The sequence below is a fragment of the Hypanus sabinus genome, chromosome 1 (genome assembly GCF_030144855.1).
Source record: "Hypanus sabinus isolate sHypSab1 chromosome 1, sHypSab1.hap1, whole genome shotgun sequence".
Classification (NCBI taxonomy): domain Eukaryota; kingdom Metazoa; phylum Chordata; class Chondrichthyes; order Myliobatiformes; family Dasyatidae; genus Hypanus; species Hypanus sabinus.
In genome coordinates this window covers 209,799,265-209,821,695 of record NC_082706.1, presented here as the reverse complement: position 1 = coordinate 209,821,695, position 22,431 = coordinate 209,799,265, and the positions used below count along the sequence as shown (strand labels likewise).

At 49.1% G+C, this 22,431-nt stretch overlaps 1 protein-coding gene across 1 annotated transcript in view; it reads right to left on the bottom strand.

Annotated features, from left to right (window-relative positions):
• Positions 1-22,431, bottom strand: part of si:dkey-22o22.2 (neural-cadherin) — a 309,750-nt gene that overhangs the window by 5,792 nt on the left and 281,527 nt on the right. The window contains exon 32 of the mRNA XM_059994111.1: positions 21,465-21,718. Coding sequence (XP_059850094.1) covers positions 21,465-21,718 — 254 coding nt within the window. The remainder of the gene's footprint in view (positions 1-21,464; positions 21,719-22,431) is intronic.

Below are 22,431 nucleotides of genomic sequence, written 5' to 3'. Positions count from 1 at the left end.
ATCACTGACGATAAACCCCATTCCGATAAACACAGTCACTGATGATGAACCCCATTCTGATAAACACCGTCACTGACGATGAACCCCGTTCCGATAAACACCGTCACTGATGATAAACCCCGTTCTGATAAACACCGTCACTGACGATGAACCCCATTCCGATAAACACCATCACTGACGATAAACCCCGTTCCGATAAACACCGTCACTGACGATGAGCCCCATTCCGATAAAACAGTCACTGACGATGAACCCCATTCTGATAAACACCGTCACTGACGATGAACCCCGTTCCGATAAACACTGTCACTGACGATGAACCCCGTTCCGATAAACACCGTCACTGGCGATAAACCCCATTCCGATAAAACAGTCACTGACAATAAACCCCATTCTGATAAACACAGTCACTGACGATGAACCCCGTTCCGATAAAACAATCACTGACGATAAACCCTGTTCCAATAAACACCGTAACTGACGATGAACCCCAGTCCAATAAACACCGTCACTGACGATGAGCCCCGTTCCGATAAACACCGTCACTGACGATGAACCCCGTTCCGATAAACACCGTCACTGACGATGAACCCCGCTCTGATAAACACCGTCACTGACGATGAGCCCCGTTCCGATAAACACCGTCACTGACGATGAACCCCATTCCAATAAACACCATCACTGACGATGAACCCTGTTCCGATAAACAGCGTCACTGACGATAAACCCCGTTCCGATAAACACAGTCACTGACGATAAACCCCGTTCTGATAAACACAGTCACTGACGATAAACCCCGATCCTATAAACACCGTCACTGACGATGAGCCCCGTTCCGATAAACACAGTCACTGACGATAAACCCCGTTCTGATAAACACAGTCACTGACGATAAACCCCGATCCTATAAACACCGTCACTGACGATGAACCCCGTTCTGATAAACACAGTCACTGACGATAAACCCCGTTCCGATAAACACCGTCACTGACGATAAACCCCGTTCCGATAAACACAGTCACTGACGATAAACCCCATTCCGATAAAACAGTCACTGACAATGAACCCCATTCTGATAAACACCATCACTGACGATGAACCCCATTCCGATAAACACCGTCAGTGACGATGAACCCCATTCTGATAAACACCGTCACTGACGATGAACCCCATTCTGATAAACACCGTCACTGACGATGAACCCCAGTCCAATAAACACCATCACTGACGATAAACCCCATTCTGATAAACACCATCACTGACGATGAACCCCATTCCGATAAACACCGTCACTGACGATGAACCCCATTCCGATGAACACTGTCACTGACGATGAACCCCATTCCGATAAACACAGTCACTGATGATAAACCCCGTTCCGATAAACACCGTCACTGACGATGAACCCCAGTCCAATAAACACCGTCACTGACGATGAACCCCGTTCCGATAAACACCGTCACTGACGATGAACCCCGTTCCGATAAACACCGTCACTGACGATGAACCCCAGTCCAATAAACACCGTCACTGACGATAAACCCCGTTCCGATAAACACCGTCACTGACGATGAACCCCAGTCCAATAAACACCGTCACTGACGATGAACCCCATTCCGATGAACACTGTCACTGACGATGAACCCCGTTCCGATAAACACCGTCACTGACGATGAACCCCAGTCCGATAAACACAGTCACTGACGATGAACCCCATTCCGATGAACACTGTCACTGACGATGAACCCCGTTCCGATAAACACCGTCACTGACGATGAACCCCATTCCGATGAACACTGTCACTGACGATGAACCCCGTTCCGATAAAACAGTCACTGACAATGAACCCCAGTCCAATAAACACCGTCAGTGACGATGAGCCCCGTTCCGATAAACACCGTCACTGACGATGAACCCCAGTCCGATAAACACAGTCACTGACGATGAACCCCATTCCGATGAACACTGTCACTGACGATGAACCCCGTTCCGATAAACACCGTCACTGACGATGAACCCAATTCCGATAAAACAGTCACTGACGATGAACCCCATTCCGATAAACACCGTCAGTGACGATGAACCCCGTTCCGATGAACACTGTCACTGACGATGAACCCCAGTCCAATAAACACCGTCAGTGACGATGAACCCCAGTCCAATAAACACTGTCACTGACGATGAACCCCATTCCGATGAACACTGTCACTGACGATGAACCCCAGTCCAATAAACACCGTCAGTGACGATAAACCCCGTTCCGATAAACACTGTCACTGACGATGAACCCCGTTCCGATAAACACAGTCACTGACGATGAACCCCATTCCGATGAACACTGTCACTGACGATGAACCCCGTTCCGATAAACACCGTCACTGACGATGAACCCCAGTCCAATAAACACCGTCACTGACGATAAACCCCGTTCCGATAAACACCGTCACTGACGATGAACCCCAGTCCAATAAACACCGTCACTGACGATGAACCCCATTCCGATGAACACTGTCACTGACGATGAACCCCGTTCCGATAAACACCGTCACTGACGATGAACCCCAGTCCGATAAACACAGTCACTGACGATGAACCCCATTCCGATGAACACTGTCACTGACGATGAACCCCGTTCCGATAAACACCGTCACTGACGATGAACCCCAGTCCGATAAACACAGTCACTGACGATGAACCCAATTCCGATAAACACAGTCACTGACGATAAACCACATACCGATAAACACCGTCACTGACAATAAACCCCATTCCGACAAACACCGTCACTGACGATGAACCCCATTCCGATGAACACAGTCACTGACGATGAACCCCAGTCCAATAAACACCGTCACTGACGATGAACCCAATTCCGATAAAACAGTCACTGACGATGAACCCCAGTCCAATAAACACTGTCACTGACGATGAGCCCCATTCCGATGAACACCGTCACTGACGATGAACCCCGTTCCGATAAACACCGTCACTGACGATGAACCCCGTTCCGATAAACACCGTCACTGACGATGAGCCCCATTCCGATAAACACAGTCACTGACGATGAACCCCGTTCCGATGAACACTGTCACTGACGATGAACCCCATTCCGATGAACACTGTCACTGACGATGAACCCCGTTCCGATAAACACCGTCACTGACGATGAGCCCCGTTCCGATAAACACCGTCACTGACGATGAACCCCATTCCGATGAACACTGTCACTGACGATGAACCCCATTCCGATAAACACTGTCACTGACGATGAACCCCGTTCCGATAAACACCGTCACTGACGATGAACCCCATTCCGATAAACACTGTCACTGACGATGAACCCCATTCCGATGAACACTGTCACTGACGATGAACCCCAGTCCAATAAACACCGTCAGTGACGATAAACCCCGTTCCGATAAACACTGTCACTGACGATGAACCCCGTTCCGATAAACACAGTCACTGACGATGAACCCCATTCCGATGAACACTGTCACTGACGATGAACCCCGTTCCGATAAACACCGTCACTGACGATGAACCCCATTCCGATAAACACTGTCACTGACGATGAACCCCGTTCCGATAAACACAGTCACTGACGATGAACCCCATTCCGATGAACACTGTCACTGACGATGAACCCCGTTCCGATAAACACAGTCACTGACGATAAACCCCGTTCCGATAAACACCGTCACTGACGATGAACCCCAGTCCGATAAACACAGTCACTGACGATGAACCCCATTCCGATGAACACTGTCACTGACGATGAACCCCGTTCCGATAAACACCGTCACTGACGATGAACCCAATTCCGATAAAACAGTCACTGACGATGAACCCCATTCCGATAAACACCGTCAGTGACGATGAACCCCGTTCCGATGAACACTGTCACTGACGATGAACCCCAGTCCAATAAACACCGTCAGTGACGATGAACCCCAGTCCAATAAACACTGTCACTGACGATGAACCCCATTCTGATGAACACTGTCACTGACGATGAACCCCAGTCCAATAAACACCGTCAGTGACGATAAACCCCGTTCCGATAAACACTGTCACTGACGATGAACCCCGTTCCGATAAACACAGTCACTGACGATGAACCCCATTCCGATGAACACTGTCACTGACGATGAACCCCGTTCCGATAAACACCGTCACTGACGATGAACCCCAGTCCAATAAACACCGTCACTGACGATAAACCCCGTTCCGATAAACACCGTCACTGACGATGAACCCCAGTCCAATAAACACCGTCACTGACGATGAACCCCATTCCGATGAACACTGTCACTGACGATGAACCCCGTTCCGATAAACACCGTCACTGACGATGAACCCCAGTCCGATAAACACAGTCACTGACGATGAACCCCATTCCGATGAACACTGTCACTGACGATGAACCCCGTTCCGATAAACACCGTCACTGACGATGAACCCCAGTCCAATAAACACCGTCACTGACGATGAACCCAATTCCGATAAAACAGTCACTGACGATGAACCCCAGTCCAATAAACACTGTCACTGACGATGAGCCCCATTCCGATGAACACCGTCACTGACGATGAACCCCGTTCCGATAAACACCGTCACTGACGATGAACCCCGTTCCGATAAACACCGTCACTGACGATGAGCCCCATTCCGATAAACACAGTCACTGACGATGAACCCCGTTCCGATGAACACTGTCACTGACGATGAACCCCATTCCGATGAACACTGTCACTGACGATGAACCCCGTTCCGATAAACACCGTCACTGACGATGAGCCCCGTTCCGATAAACACCGTCACTGACGATGAACCCCATTCCGATGAACACTGTCACTGACGATGAACCCCATTCCGATAAACACTGTCACTGACGATGAACCCCGTTCCGATAAACACCATCACTGACGATGAACCCCATTCCGATAAACACTGTCACTGACGATGAACCCCGTTCCGATAAACACAGTCACTGACGATGAACCCCATTCCGATGAACACTGTCACTGACGATGAACCCCGTTCCGATAAACACAGTCACTGACGATGAACCCCATTCCGATGAACACTGTCACTGACGATGAACCCCGTTCCGATGAACACCGTCACTGACGATGAACCCCGTTCCGATAAACACAGTCACTGACGATGAACCCCATTCCGATGAACACTGTCACTGACGATGAACCCCGTTCCGATAAACACCGTCACTGACGATGAACCCCGTTCTGATAAACACCGTCACTGACGATGAACCCCAGTCCAATAAAACAGTCACTGACGATGAATCCCATTTTGATAAACACAGTCACTGACGATGAACCCCATTCCGATAAAACAGTCACTGATGATGAACCCCATTCCAATAAACACCGTCACTGATGATGAACCCCGTTCCGATAAACACCGTCACTGACAATAAACCCCGTTCCAATAAACACCGTCACTGACGATAAACCCCGTTCCGATAAACACCGTCACTGACGATGAACCCCGTTCTGATAAACACCGTCACTGACGATAAACCCCGTTCCGATAAACACCGTCACTGACGATGAACCCCATTCCGATAAACACAGTCACTGACGATGAACCCCGTTCCGATAAACACCGTCACTGACGATGAACCCCATTCTGATAAACACCGTCACTGACGATGAACCCCATTCTGATAAACACCGTCACTGACGATGAACCCCAGTCCAATAAACACTGTCACTGACGATGAACCCCGTTCCGATAAACACGGTCACTCACGATGAACCCCGTTCCGATAAACACCGTCACTGACGATGAACCCCATTCCGATAAAACAGTCACTGACAATGAACCCCATTCCGATAAAACAGTCACTGACGATGAACCCCGTTCTGATAAACACCGTCACTGGCGATAAACCCCATTCCGATAAACACCGTCACTGACGATGAACCCCATTCCGATGAACACCATCACTGACGATGAACCCCGTTCCGATGAACACAGTCACAGACGATGAACCCCGTTCCGATAAACACCGTCACTGACGATAAACCCCATTCCGATAAAACAGTCACTGACGATGAACCCCGTTCCGATGAACACCGTCACTGACGATACACCCCGTTCCGATGAACACCGTCACTGACGACGAACCCCGTTCCGATGAACACCGTCACTGACGATGAACCCCGTCACTGACGATGAACCTCGTTCCGATAAACACCGTCACTGACGATGAACCCTGTTCCGATAAACACCGTCACTGACAATAAACCCCGTTCCGATGAACACCGTCACTGACGATGAACCCCGTTCCGATGAACACAGTCACTGACGATGAACCCCGTTCCGATAAACACCGTCACTGACGATAAACCCCATTCCGATAAACACCGTCACTGACGATGAACCCCATTCCGATAAAACAGTCACTGACGATGAACCCCGTTCCGATGAACACCGTCACTGACGATACACCCCGTTCCGATGAACACCGTCACTGACGACGAACCCTGTTCCAATGAACACCGTCACTGACGATGAACCCCGTCACTGACGATGAACCTCGTTCCGATAAACACTGTCACTGACGATGAACCCTGTTCCGATAAACACCGTCACTGACAATAAACCCCGTTCCGATAAACAACCTCACTGACGATGAACCCCGTTCCGACAAACACCGTCACTGACGATGTACCCCGTTCCGATAAAACAGTCACTGACGATGAACCCCATTCTGATAAAACAGTCACTGACGATGAACCCCGTTCCGATAAACACCGTCACTGACGCTAAACCCCATTCTGATAAACACCGTCACTGATGATGAACCCCATTCCAATAAAACAGTCACTGACGATGAATCCCATTTTGATAAACACAGTCACTGACGATGAACCCCATTCCGATAAAACAGTCACTGATGATGAACCCCATTCCAATAAACACCGTCACTGATGATGAACCCCGTTCCGATAAACACCGTCACTGACAATAAACCCCGTTCCAATAAACACCGTCACTGACGATAAACCCCGTTCCGATAAACACCGTCACTGACGATGAACCCCGTTCCGATAAACACCGTCACTGACGATAAACCCCGTTCCGATAAACACCGTCACTGACGATAAACCCCGTTCCGATAAACACCGTCACTGACGATGAGCCCCGTTCCGATAAACACCGTCACTGACGATGAACCCTGTTCCAATAAACACCGTCACTGACGATGAACCCCGTTCCAATAAACACCGTCACTGACGATGAACCCCGTTCCGATAAACACCATCAGTGACGATGAGCCCCGTTCCGATGAACACCGTCACTGACGATGAACCCAGTTCCGATGAACACAGTCACAGACGATGAACCCCATTCTGATAAACACCGTCACTGACGATGAACCCCATTCCGATGAACACAGTCACAGACGATGAACCCCATTCCGATAAACACCGTCACTGACGATGAACCCCGTTCCGATAAACACAGTCACTGACGATACACCCCATTCCGATAAACACAGTCACTGACGATGAGCCCCATTCCGATAAACACAGTCACTGACGATGAACCCCGTTCCGATGAACACCGTCACTGACGATGAACCCCATTCCGATAAACACCGTCACTGACGATGAGCCCCAGTCCAATAAACACAGTCACTGACGATGAGCCCCGTTCCGATAAACACCGTCACTGACGATGAACCCCGTTCCGATAAACACCGTCACTGACGATAAACCCCGTTCTGATAAACACCGTCACTGACGATGAACCCCAGTCCAATAAACACAGTCACTGACGATGAGCCCCGTTCCGATAAACACCGTCACTGACGATAAACCCCGTTCTGATAAACACCGTCACTGACGATGAACCCCATTCCGATAAACACCGTCACTGACGATGAACCCCGTTCCGATAAACACCTTCACTGACCATGAACCCCATTCCGATAAAACAGTCACTGACAATGAACCCCATTCCGATAAAACAGTCACTGACGATGAACCCCGTTCCGATGAACACCGTCACTGACGATGAGCCCCATTCCGATAAACACCGTCACTGACGATGAGCCCCATTCCGATAAACACCGTCACTGACGATGAACCCCAGTCCAATAAACACAGTCACTGACGATGAGCCCCATTCCGATAAACACAGTCACTGACGATAAACCCCGTTCTGATAAACACCGTCACTGACGATGAACCCCAGTCCAATAAACACAGTCACTGACGATGAGCCCCGTTCCGATGAACACCGTCACTGACGATGAACCCCAGTCCAATAAACACAGTCACTGACGATGAGCCCCATTCCGATAAACACCGTCACTGACGATGAACCCCGTTCCGATAAACACAGTCACTGACGATGAACCCCGATCTGATAAACACCGTCAGTGACGATGAACCCCATTCTGATAAACACAGTCACTGACGATGAACCCCGATCCTATAAACACAGTCACTGACGATGAACCCCGATCCTATAAACACAGTCACTGACGATGAACCCCATTCCGATAAACACCGTCACTGACGATACACCCCATTCCGATAAACACCGTCACTGACGATGAACCCCATTCCGATAAACACCGTCACTGACGATGAACCCCGTTCCGATGAACACCGTCACTGACGATGAGCCCCATTCCGATAAACACCGTCACTGACGATGAGCCCCATTCCGATAAACACCGTCACTGACGATGAACCCCATTCCGATGAACACCATCACTGACGATGAACCCCATTCCGATAAACACCGTCACTGACGATGAGCCCCATTCCGATAAACACCGTCACTGACGATGAACCCCGTTCCGATAAACAACTTCACTGACCATGAACCCCATTCCGATAAAACAGTCACTGACAATGAACCCCATTCCGATAAAACAGTCACTGACGATGAACCCCGTTCCGATAAACACCGTCACTGACGATAAACCCCGTTCCGATGAACACTGTCACTGACGATGAACCCCGTTCCGATAAAACAGTCACTGACAATGAACCCCATTCTGATAAACACCGTCACTGACGATGAACCCCGTTCCGATAAACACCGTCACTGACGATAAACCCCGTTCCGATGAACACTGTCACTGACGATGAACCCCGTTCCGATAAAACAGTCACTGACAATGAACCCCGTTCCGATGAACACCGTCACTGACGATAAACCCCATTCCGATAAACACCGTCACTGACAATGAACCCCGTTCCGATGAACACCGTCACTGACGATGAACCCCGTTCCGATGAACACTGTCACTGACGATGAACCCCGTTCCGATAAACACCGTCACTGACGATGAACCCCATTCCGATAAAACAGTCACTGACAATGAACACCGTTCCGATGAACACCGTCACTGACGATCAACCCCATTCTGATAAACACAGTCACTGACGATGAACCCCATTCCGATAAAACAGTCACTGACAATGAACCCCATTCTGATAAACACCGTCACTGACGATGAACCCCATTCCGATAAACACCGTCACTGACGATGAACCCCATTTTGATAAACACCGTCACTGACGATGAACCCCAGTCCAATAAACACCGTCACTGACGATGAACTCCATTCCGATAAACACCGTCACTGACGATGAACCCCATTCCGATAAACACAGTCACTGACGATGAACCCCATTCCGATAAACACCGTCACTGACGATGAACCCCGTTCCGATAAACACCGTCACTGACAATAAACCCCGTTCCGATAAACAACATCACTGACGATGAACCCCGTTCCGACAAACACCGTCACTGACGATGTACCCCGTTCTGATAAAACAGTCACTGACGATGAACCCCGTTCCGATAAACACCGTCACTGACGATAAACCCCATTCCAATAAAACAGTCACTGACGATGAATCCCATTTTGATAAACACAGTCACTGACGATGAACCCCATTCCGATAAACACCGTCACTGACGATAAACCCCGTTCCGATAAACACCGTCACTGTCGATGAACCCAATTCCGATAAAACAGTCACTGACGATGAACCCCATTCCGATAAACACCGTCACTGACGATGAATCCCATTTTGATAAACACCATCACTGATGATGAACCCCGTTCCGATAAACACCGTCACTGACGATGAACCCCGTTCCGATAAACACCGTCACTGACGATGAACCCCATTCCGATAAACACCATCACTGACGATGAATCCCATTTTGATAAACACCGTCACTGACGATGAATCCCATTTTGATAAACACCATCACTGACAATAAACCCCGTTCCGATAAACACCGTCACTGACGATAAACCCCGTTCCGATAAACACCGTCACTGACGATGAGCCCCATTCCGATAAACACCGTCACTGACGATGAACCCCAGTCCAATAAACACCGTCACTGACGATGAACCCCGTTCCGATAAACACCGTCACTGACGATGAACCCCGTTCTGATAAACACCGTCACTGACGATGAACCCCGTTCCGATAAACACAGTCACTGACGATGAACCCCATTCCGATGAACACTGTCACTGATGATGAACCCCATTCCGATAAACACCGTCACTGACGATGAGCCCCATTCTGATAAACACCGTCACTGACGATGAACCCCATTCCGATAAACACCGTCACTGACGATGAACCCCATTCTGATAAACACCGTCACTGACGATGAGCCCCATTCTGATAAACACCGTCACTGACGATGAACCCCATTCCGATGAACACTGTCACTGATGATGAGCCCCGTTCCGATAAACACAGTCACTGACGATGAGCCCCATTCTGATAAACACCGTCACTGACGATGAACCCCATTCCGATAAACACCGTCACTGACGATGAGCCCCATTCTGATAAACACCGTCACTGACGATGAACCCCATTCCGATAAACACCGTCACTGACGATGAACCCCATTCTGATAAACACCGTCACTGACGATGAGCCCCATTCTGATAAACACCGTCACTGACGATGAACCCCATTCCGATGAACACTGTCACTGATGATGAGCCCCGTTCCGATAAACACAGTCACTGACGATGAGCCCCGTTCTAATAAACACCGTCACTGACGATGAACCCCATTCCGATAAACACCGTCACTGACGATGAACCCCATTCTGATAAACACCGTCACTGACGATGAGCCCCATTCTGATAAACACCGTCACTGACGATGAACCCCATTCCGATGAACACTGTCACTGATGATGAGCCCCGTTCCGATAAACACAGTCACTGACGATGAACCCCAGTCCAATAAACACCGTCACTGACGATGAACCCCGTTCCGATAAACACCGTCACTGACGATGAGCCCCGTTCCGATAAACACCGTCACTGACGATGAACCCCGTTCCGATAAACACCGTCACTGACGATAAACCCCGTTCTGATAAACACCGTCACTGACGATGAACCCCAGTCCAATAAACACAGTCACTGACGATGAGCCCCGTTCCGATAAACACCGTCACTGACGATAAACCCCGTTCTGATAAACACCGTCACTGACGATGAACCCCATTCCGATAAACACCGTCACTGACGATGAACCCCGTTCCGATAAACACCTTCACTGACCATGAACCCCATTCCGATAAAACAGTCACTGACAATGAACCCCATTCCGATAAAACAGTCACTGACGATGAACCCCGTTCCGATGAACACCGTCACTGACGATGAGCCCCATTCCGATAAACACCGTCACTGACGATGAGCCCCATTCCGATAAACACCGTCACTGACGATGAACCCCAGTCCAATAAACACAGTCACTGACGATGAGCCCCATTCCGATAAACACAGTCACTGACGATAAACCCCGTTCTGATAAACACCGTCACTGACGATGAACCCCAGTCCAATAAACACAGTCACTGACGATGAGCCCCGTTCCGATGAACACCGTCACTGACGATGAGCCCCATTCCGATAAACACCGTCACTGACGATGAACCCCAGTCCAATAAACACAGTCACTGACGATGAGCCCCATTCCGATAAACACCGTCACTGACGATGAACCCCGTTCCGATAAACACAGTCACTGACGATGAACCCCGATCTGATAAACACCGTCAGTGACGATGAACCCAATTCTGATAAACACAGTCACTGACGATGAACCCCGATCCTATAAACACAGTCACTGACGATGAACCCCATTCCGATAAACACCGTCACTGACGATACACCCCATTCCGATAAACACCGTCACTGACGATGAACCCCATTCCGATAAACACCGTCACTGACGATGAACCCCGTTCCGATGAACACCGTCACTGACGATGAGCCCCATTCCGATAAACACCGTCACTGACGATGAGCCCCATTCCGATAAACACCGTCACTGACGATGAACCCCATTCCGATGAACACCATCACTGACGATGAACCCCATTCCGATAAACACCGTCACTGACGATGAGCCCCATTCCGATAAACACCGTCACTGACGATGAACCCCGTTCCGATAAACACCTTCACTGACCATGAACCCCATTCCGATAAAACAGTCACTGACAATGAACCCCATTCCGATAAAACAGTCACTGACGATGAACCCCGTTCCGATAAACACCGTCACTGACGATAAACCCCGTTCCGATGAACACTGTCACTGACGATGAACCCCGTTCCGATAAAACAGTCACTGACAATGAACCCCATTCTGATAAACACCGTCACTGACGATGAACCCCGTTCCAATAAACACCGTCACTGACGATAAACCCCGTTCCGATGAACACTGTCACTGACGATGAATCCCGTTCCGATAAAACAGTCACTGACAATGAACCCCGTTCCGATGAACACCGTCACTGACGATGAACCCCGTTCCGATAAAACAGTCACTGACAATGAACCCCGTTCCGATGAACACCGTCACTGACGATAAACCCCATTCCGATAAACACCGTCACTGATGATAAACCCCATTCCGATAAAACAGTCACTGACAATGAACCCCGTTCCGATGAACACCGTCACTGACGATGAACCCCGTTCCGATGAACACTGTCACTGACGATGAACCCCGTTCCGATAAACACCGTCACTGACGATGAACCCCATTCCGATAAAACAGTCACTGACAATGAACCCCGTTCCGATGAACACCGTCACTGACGATCAACCCCATTCTGATAAACACAGTCACTGACGATGAACCCCATTCCGATAAAACATTCACTGACAATGAACCCCATTCTGATAAACACCGTCACTGACGATGAACCCCATTCCGATAAACACCGTCACTGACGATGAACCCCATTTTGATAAACACCGTCACTGACGATGAACCCCAGTCCAATAAACACCGTCACTGACGATGAACTCCATTCCGATAAACACCGTCACTGACGATGAACCCCATTCCGATAAACACAGTCACTGACGATGAACCCCATTCCGATAAACACAGTCACTGACGATGAACCCAGTTCCGATAAACACCGTCACTGACGATAAACCCCATTCCAATAAAACAGTCACTGACGATGAATCCCATTTTGATAAACACAGTCACTGACGATGAACCCCGTTCCGATAAACACCGTCACTGACAATAAACCCCGTTCCGATAAACAACATCACTGACGATGAACCCCGTTCCGACAAACACCGTCACTGACGATGTACCCCGTTCTGATAAAACAGTCACTGACGATGTACCCCGTTCCGATAAACACCGTCACTGACGATGAACCCCGTTCTGATAAACACCGTCACTGACGATGAACCCCATTCTGATAAACACTGTCACTGACGATGAACCCCATTCTGATAAACACCGTCACTGACGATGAGCCCCGTTCCGATAAACACAGTCACTGACGATGAACCCCATTCCGATGAACACTGTCACTGATGATGAATCCCATTCCGATAAACACCGTCACTGACGATAAACCCCGTTCCGATGAACACTGTCACTGACGATGAACCCCGTTCCGATAAAACAGTCACTGACAATGAACCCCGTTCCGATGAACACCGTCACTGACGATGAACCCCGTTCCGATAAAACAGTCACTGACAATGAACCCCGTTCCGATGAACACCGTCACTGACGATAAACCCCATTCCGATAAACACCGTCACTGATGATAAACCCCATTCCGATAAAACAGTCACTGACAATGAACCCCGTTCTGATGAACACCGTCACTGACGATGAACCCCGTTCCGATGAACACTGTCACTGACGATGAACCCCGTTCCGATAAACACCGTCACTGACGATGAACCCCATTCCGATAAAACAGTCACTGACAATGAACCCCGTTCCGATGAACACCGTCACTGACGATCAACCCCATTCTGATAAACACAGTCACTGACGATGAACCCCATTCCGATAAAACAGTCACTGACAATGAACCCCATTCTGATAAACACCGTCACTGACGATGAACCCCATTCCGATAAACACCGTCACTGACGATGAACCCCATTTTGATAAACACCGTCACTGACGATGAACCCCAGTCCAATAAACACCGTCACTGACGATGAACTCCATTCCGATAAACACCGTCACTGACGATGAACCCCATTCCGATAAACACAGTCAATGACGATGAACCCCATTCCGATAAACACCGTCACTGACGATGAACCCCGTTCCGATAAACACCGTCACTGACAATAAACCCCGTTCCGATAAACAACATCACTGACGATGAACCCCGTTCCGACAAACACCGTCACTGACGATGTACCCCGTTCTGATAAAACAGTCACTGACGATGAACCCCGTTCCGATAAACACCGTCACTGACGATAAACCCCATTCCAATAAAACAGTCACTGACGATGAATCCCATTTTGATAAACACAGTCACTGACGATGAACCCCGTTCCGATAAACACCGTCACTGACAATAAACCCCGTTCCGATAAACAACATCACTGACGATGAACCCCGTTCCGACAAACACCGTCACTGACGATGTACCCCGTTCTGATAAAACAGTCACTGACGATGTACCCCGTTCCGATGAACACCGTCACTGACGATAAACCCCATTCCGATAAACACCGTCACTGATGATAAACCCCATTCCGATAAAACAGTCACTGACAATGAACCCCGTTCCGATGAACACCGTCACTGACGATGAACCCCGTTCCGATGAACACTGTCACTGACAATGAACCCCGTTCCGATAAACACCGTCACTGACGATGAACCCCATTCCGATAAAACAGTCACTGACAATGAACCCCGTTCCGATGAACACCGTCACTGACGATCAACCCCATTCTGATAAACACAGTCACTGACGATGAACCCCATTCCGATAAAACAGTCACTGACAATGAACCCCATTCTGATAAACACCGTCACTGACGATGAACCCCATTCCGATAAACACCGTCACTGACGATGAACCCCATTTTGATAAACACCGTCACTGACGATGAACCCCAGTCCAATAAACACCGTCACTGACGATGAACTCCATTCCGATAAACACCGTCACTGACGATGAACCCCATTCCGATAAACACAGTCACTGACGATGAACCCCATTCCGATAAACACCGTCACTGACGATGAACCCCGTTCCGATAAACACCGTCACTGACAATAAACCCCGTTCCGATAAACAACATCACTGACGATGAACCCCGTTCCGACAAACACCGTCACTGACGATGTACCCCGTTCTGATAAAACAGTCACTGACGATGAACCCCGTTCCGATAAACACCGTCACTGACGATAAACCCCATTCCAATAAAACAGTCACTGACGATGAATCCCATTTTGATAAACACAGTCACTGACGATGAACCCCGTTCCGATAAACACCGTCACTGACAATAAACCCCGTTCCGATAAACAACATCACTGATGATGAACCCCGTTCCGACAAACACCGTCACTGACGATGTACCCCGTTCTGATAAAACAGTCACTGACGATGTACCCCGTTCCGATAAACACCGTCACTGACGATGAACCCCGTTCTGATAAACACCGTCACTGACGATGAACCCCATTCTGATAAACACTGTCACTGACGATGAACCCCATTCTGATAAACACCGTCACTGACGATGAGCCCCGTTCCGATAAACACAGTCACTGACGATGAACCCCATTCCGATGAACACTGTCACTGATGATGAACCCCATTCCGATAAACACCGTCACTGACGATGAGCCCCATTCTGATAAACACCGTCACTGACGATGAACCCCATTCCGATAAACACCGTCACTGACGATGAACCCCATTCTGATAAACACCGTCACTGACGATGAGCCCCATTCTGATAAACACCGTCACTGACGATCAACCCCATTCTGATAAACACAGTCACTGACGATGAACCCCATTCCGATAAAACAGTCACTGACAATGAACCCCATTCTGATAAACACCGTCACTGACGATGAACCCCATTCCGATAAACACCGTCACTGACGATGAACCCCATTTTGTTAAACACCGTCACTGACGATGAACCCCAGTCCAATAAACACCGTCACTGACGATGAACTCCATTCCGATAAACACCGTCACTGACGATGAACCCCATTCCGATAAACACAGTCACTGACGATGAACCCCATTCCGATAAACACCGTCACTGACGATGAACCCTGTTCCGATAAACACCGTCACTGACAATAAACCCCGTTCCGATAAACAACATCACTGACGATGAACCCCGTTCCGACAAACACCGTCACTGACGATGTACCCCGTTCTGATAAAACAGTCACTGACGATGAACCCCGTTCCGATAAACAGCGTCACTGACGATAAACCCCATTCCAATAAAACAGTCACTGACGATGAACCCCATTCTGATAAACACCGTCACTGACGATGAGCCCCATTCTGATAAACACCGTCACTGACGATGAACCCCATTCCGATGAACACTGTCACTGATGATGAGCCCCGTTCCGATAAACACAGTCACTGACGATGAACCCCAGTCCAATAAACACCGTCACTGACGATGAACCCCGTTCCGATAAACACCGTCACTGACGATGAGCCCCGTTCCGATAAACACCGTCACTGACGATGAACCCCGTTCCGATAAACACCGTCACTGACGATAAACCCCGTTCTGATAAACACCGTCACTGACGATGAACCCCAGTCCAATAAACACAGTCACTGACGATGAGCCCCGTTCCGATAAACACCGTCACTGACGATAAACCCCGTTCTGATAAACACCGTCACTGACGATGAACCCCATTCCGATAAACACCGTCACTGACGATGAACCCCGTTTCGATAAACACCTTCACTGACCATGAACCCCATTCCGATAAAACAGTCACTGACAATGAACCCCATTCCGATAAAACAGTCACTGACGATGAACCCCGTTCCGATGAACACCGTCACTGACGATGAGCCCCATTCCGATAAACACCGTCACTGACGATGAGCCCCATTCCGATAAACACCGTCACTGACGATGAACCCCAGTCCAATAAACACAGTCACTGACGATGAGCCCCATTCCGATAAACACAGTCACTGACGATAAACCCCGTTCTGATAAACACCGTCACTGACGATGAACCCCAGTCCAATAAACACAGTCACTGACGATGAGCCCCGTTCCGATGAACACCGTCACTGACGATGAGCCCCATTCCGATAAACACCGTCACTGACGATGAACCCCAGTCCAATAAACACAGTCACTGACGATGAGCCCCATTCCGATAAACACCGTCACTGACGATGAACCCCGTTCCGATAAACACAGTCACTGACGATGAACCCCGATCTGATAAACACCGTCAGTGACGATGAACCCCATTCCGATAAAACAGTCACTGACAATGAACCCCGTTCCGATGAACACCGTCACTGACGATGAACCCCGTTCCGATGAACACTGTCACTGACGATGAACCCCGTTCCGATAAACACCGTCACTGACGATGAACCCCATTCCGATAAAACAGTCACTGATAATGAACCCCGTTCCGATGAACACCGTCACTGACGATCAACCCCATTCTGATAAACACAGTCACTGACGATGAACCCCATTCCGATAAAACAGTCACTGACAATGAACCCCATTCTGATAAACACCGTCACTGACGATGAACCCCATTCCGATAAACACCGTCACTGACGATGAACCCCATTTTGTTAAACACCGTCACTGACGATGAACCCCAGTCCAATAAACACCGTCACTGACGATGAACTCCATTCCGATAAACACCGTCACTGACGATGAACTCCATTCCGATAAACACCGTCACTGACGATGAACCCCATTCCGATAAACACCGTCACTGACGATGAACCCCGTTCCGATAAACACCGTCACTGACAATAAACCCCGTTCCGATAAACAACATCACTGACGATGAACCCCGTTCCGACAAACACCGTCACTGACGATGTACCCCGTTCTGATAAAACAGTCACTGACGATGAACCCCGTTCCGATAAACACCGTCACTGACGATAAACCCCATTCCAATAAAACAGTCACTGACGATGAATCCCATTTTGATAAACACAGTCACTGACGATGAACCCCGTTCCGATAATCACCGTCACTGACAATAAACCCCGTTCCGATAAACAACATCACTGACGATGAACCCCGTTCCGACAAACACCGTCACTGACGATGTACCCCGTTCTGATAAAACAGTCACTGACGATGTACCCCGTTCCGATAAACACCGTCACTGACGATGAACCCCGTTCTGATAAACACCGTCACTGACGATGAACCCCATTCTGATAAACACTGTCACTGACGATGAACCCCATTCTGATAAACACCGTCACTGACGATGAGCCCCGTTCCGATAAACACAGTCACTGACGATGAACCCCATTCCGATGAACACTGTCACTGATGATGAACCCCATTCCGATAAACACCGTCACTGACGATGAGCCCCATTCTGATAAACACCGTCACTGACGATGAACCCCATTCCGATAAACACCGTCACTGACGATGAACCCCATTCTGATAAACACCGTCACTGACGATGAGCCCCATTCTGATAAACACCGTCACTGACGATGAACCCCATTCCGATGAACACTGTCACTGATGATGAGCCCCGTTCCGATAAACACAGTCACTGACGATGAACCCCAGTCCAATAAACACCGTCACTGACGATGAACCCCGTTCCGATAAACACCGTCACTGACGATGAACCCCAGTCCAATAAACACCGTCACTGACGATGAACCCCGTTCCGATAAACACAGTCACTGACGATGAACCCCAGTCCAATAAACACCGTCACTGACGATGAACCCCGTTCCGATAAACACCGTCACTGACGATGAACCCCAGTCCAATAAACACAGTCACTGACGATGAACCCCGATCCTATAAACACCGTCACTGACGATAAACCCCAGTCCAATAAACACTGTCACTGACGATGAGCCCCGTTCCGATAAACACCGTCACTGACGATGAGCCCCGTTCCGATAAACACCGTCACTGACGATGAGCCCCGTTCCGATAAACACCGTCACTGACGATGAGCCCCGTTCCGATAAACACAGTCACTGACGATGAACCCCGATCCTATAAACACAGTCACTGACGATGAACCCCGTTCCGATAAACACCGTCACTGACGATACACCCCATTCCTATAAACACCGTCACTGACGATGAACCCCATTCCGATAAACACAGTCACTGACGATGAACCCCATTCCGATAAACACCGTCACTGACGATACACCCCATTCCGATAAACACAGTCACTGACGATGAACCCCGATCCTATAAACACAGTCACTGACGATGAACCCCATTCCGATAAACACCGTCACTGACGATGAACCCTATTCCGATAAACACCGTCACTGACGATGAACCCCGTTCTGATAAACACCATCACTGACGATGAACCCCGTTCCGATAAACACCGTCAGTGACGATAAACCCCGTTCCGATAAACACCATCACTGACGATGAACCCCGTTCCGATAAACACCGTCACTGACGATGAACCCCGATCCGATAAACACAGTCACTGACGATGAACCCCGTTCCGATAAACACAGTCACTGACGATGAACCCCGTTCCGATAAACACCGTCACTGACGATGAACCCCGATCCTATAAACACCGTCACTGACGATGAACCCCATTCCGATAAACACCGTCACTGACGATGAACCCCGTTCCGATAAACACCGTCACTGACGATGAACCCCGTTCCGATAAACACCGTCACTGACGATGAACCCCGATCCTATAAACACCGTCACTGACGATGAGCCCCGTTCCGATAAAACACCGTCAGTGACGATGAACCCCATTCCGATAAACACAGTCACTGACGATGAACTCCATTCCGATAAACACCGTCACTGACGATGAGCCCCATTCCGATAAACACCGTCACTGACGATGAACTCCATTCCGATAAACACCGTCACTGACGATGAGCCCCATTCCGATAAACACCGTCACTGACGATGAACCCCGTTCTGATAAACACCGTCACTGACGATGAACCCCATTCCGATAAACACCGTCACTGACGATGAACTCCATTCCGATAAACACCGTCACTGACGATGAGCCCCATTCCGATAAACACCGTCACTGACGATGAACCCCGTTCCGATAAACACCGTCAGTGACGATAAACCCCGTTCCGATAAACACAGTCACTGACGATAAACCCCGTTCCGATAAACACAGTCACTGACGATGAACCCCGTTCTGATAAACACCGTCACTGACGATAAACCCCGTTCCGATAAACACCGTCACTGACGATGAGCCCCATTCCGATAAACACCGTCACTGACGATGAGCCCCATTCCGATAAAACAGTCACTGACGATGAGCCCCATTCCGATAAACACCGTCACTGACGATGAACCCCATTCCGATAAACACCGTCAGTGACGATGAACCCCGATCCTATAAACACAGTCACTGACGATGAACCCCGTTCCGATAAACACCGTCACTGACGATGAACCCCGTTCCGATAAACACCATCAGTGACGATGAACCCCATTCTGATAAACACCATCACTGACGATGAACCCCGTTCCGATAAACACCTTCACTGACCATGAACCCCATTCTGATAAAACAGTCACTGACGATGAACCCCGTTCCGATAAACACCATCACTGACGATGAACCCCGATCCTATAAACACCGTCACTGACGATGAACCCCGTTCCGATAAACACCGTCACTGACGATGAGCCCCATTCCGATAAACACCGTCACTGACGATGAACCCCGTTCCGATAAACACCGTCACTGACGATGAACCCCGTTCCGATAAACACCGTCAGTGACGATGAACCCCATTCCGATAAACACAGTCACTGACGATGAACCCCGTTCCGATAAACACCGTCAGTGACGATATATCAAGGGGACAAATTGAAGCAGTACCTATTACGAGGGTGAGGCAGATGCTGATGAGCAAGAGAGAGCTGACGTTCAGGGCTGCCGCGATTCCTGAAGTCATTATGCTGATCTCACAGTGGTCTCCTTCATAACCGTCTGCGCAGTGGCATGTAAACTGCTGCGGGGTCCGGGTGATGCATGTGCCTCCATTGAAACACGTCCACGCTCCGCACGGTGACATCACACAGTCCTCGGACCCTGTTTCATTTCTGATCACTGGCACCTGTCCGACTGGACACCTGCGCTCAAAATGAGACAAAAATGAGAACCTGTCCGACTGGAATTAACAGTATTTGTCCCGTCAACCTCCCTTCCAAACAAGAACTGTCCCCGGGCTGTCCCCAGCACATCCTTGCACTGTGTTGGTCATTAACTCAAACAATATAGTTCACCGTGCGTTTCAGTTTAACGTGATCAATAAATCCCAATCTGAAAGTAACTTTAAATCAGTGGCTTGACTATTAATGGGGAGCATCAAATCAAATCAGATTCAAGTTTAATTATCATTCAACCACACATGAATACCCCCAAACGAAACAGCGTTTCTCTGGGGCCAAGTTGCAAAATGTACACAGTACATTCAAAACTGCGAGGATAAGAACATAGTCACACAAAAAAAGCAAACATGTAGCTCAAGACTCAGCGACACCTCCCGCAAATTGATAGCCGGTGTTGTGTCATCGATTTTATTTGGCTCGTGCTGGTGAGGCTGGAGGAAGGAAGATATCCCCTAATAAAACTTGCAGGATGAATCCAGTCCCGGTATCTGAACGCATCAGGTGTCAGCTCTGCCCCTGACCACAAGAAAGTGGCGAGAGTTGTGGATGCAGCTCAGCCTCAACTCCACAGACACTTCCCACTGCCTCACCACCCACCCTGGCATTCTTCCTTCTTCCCTCATCCAATGGGAGTTGAAAGCTCGTACCACCAGGCTCAAGGACAGCTTTTCCCC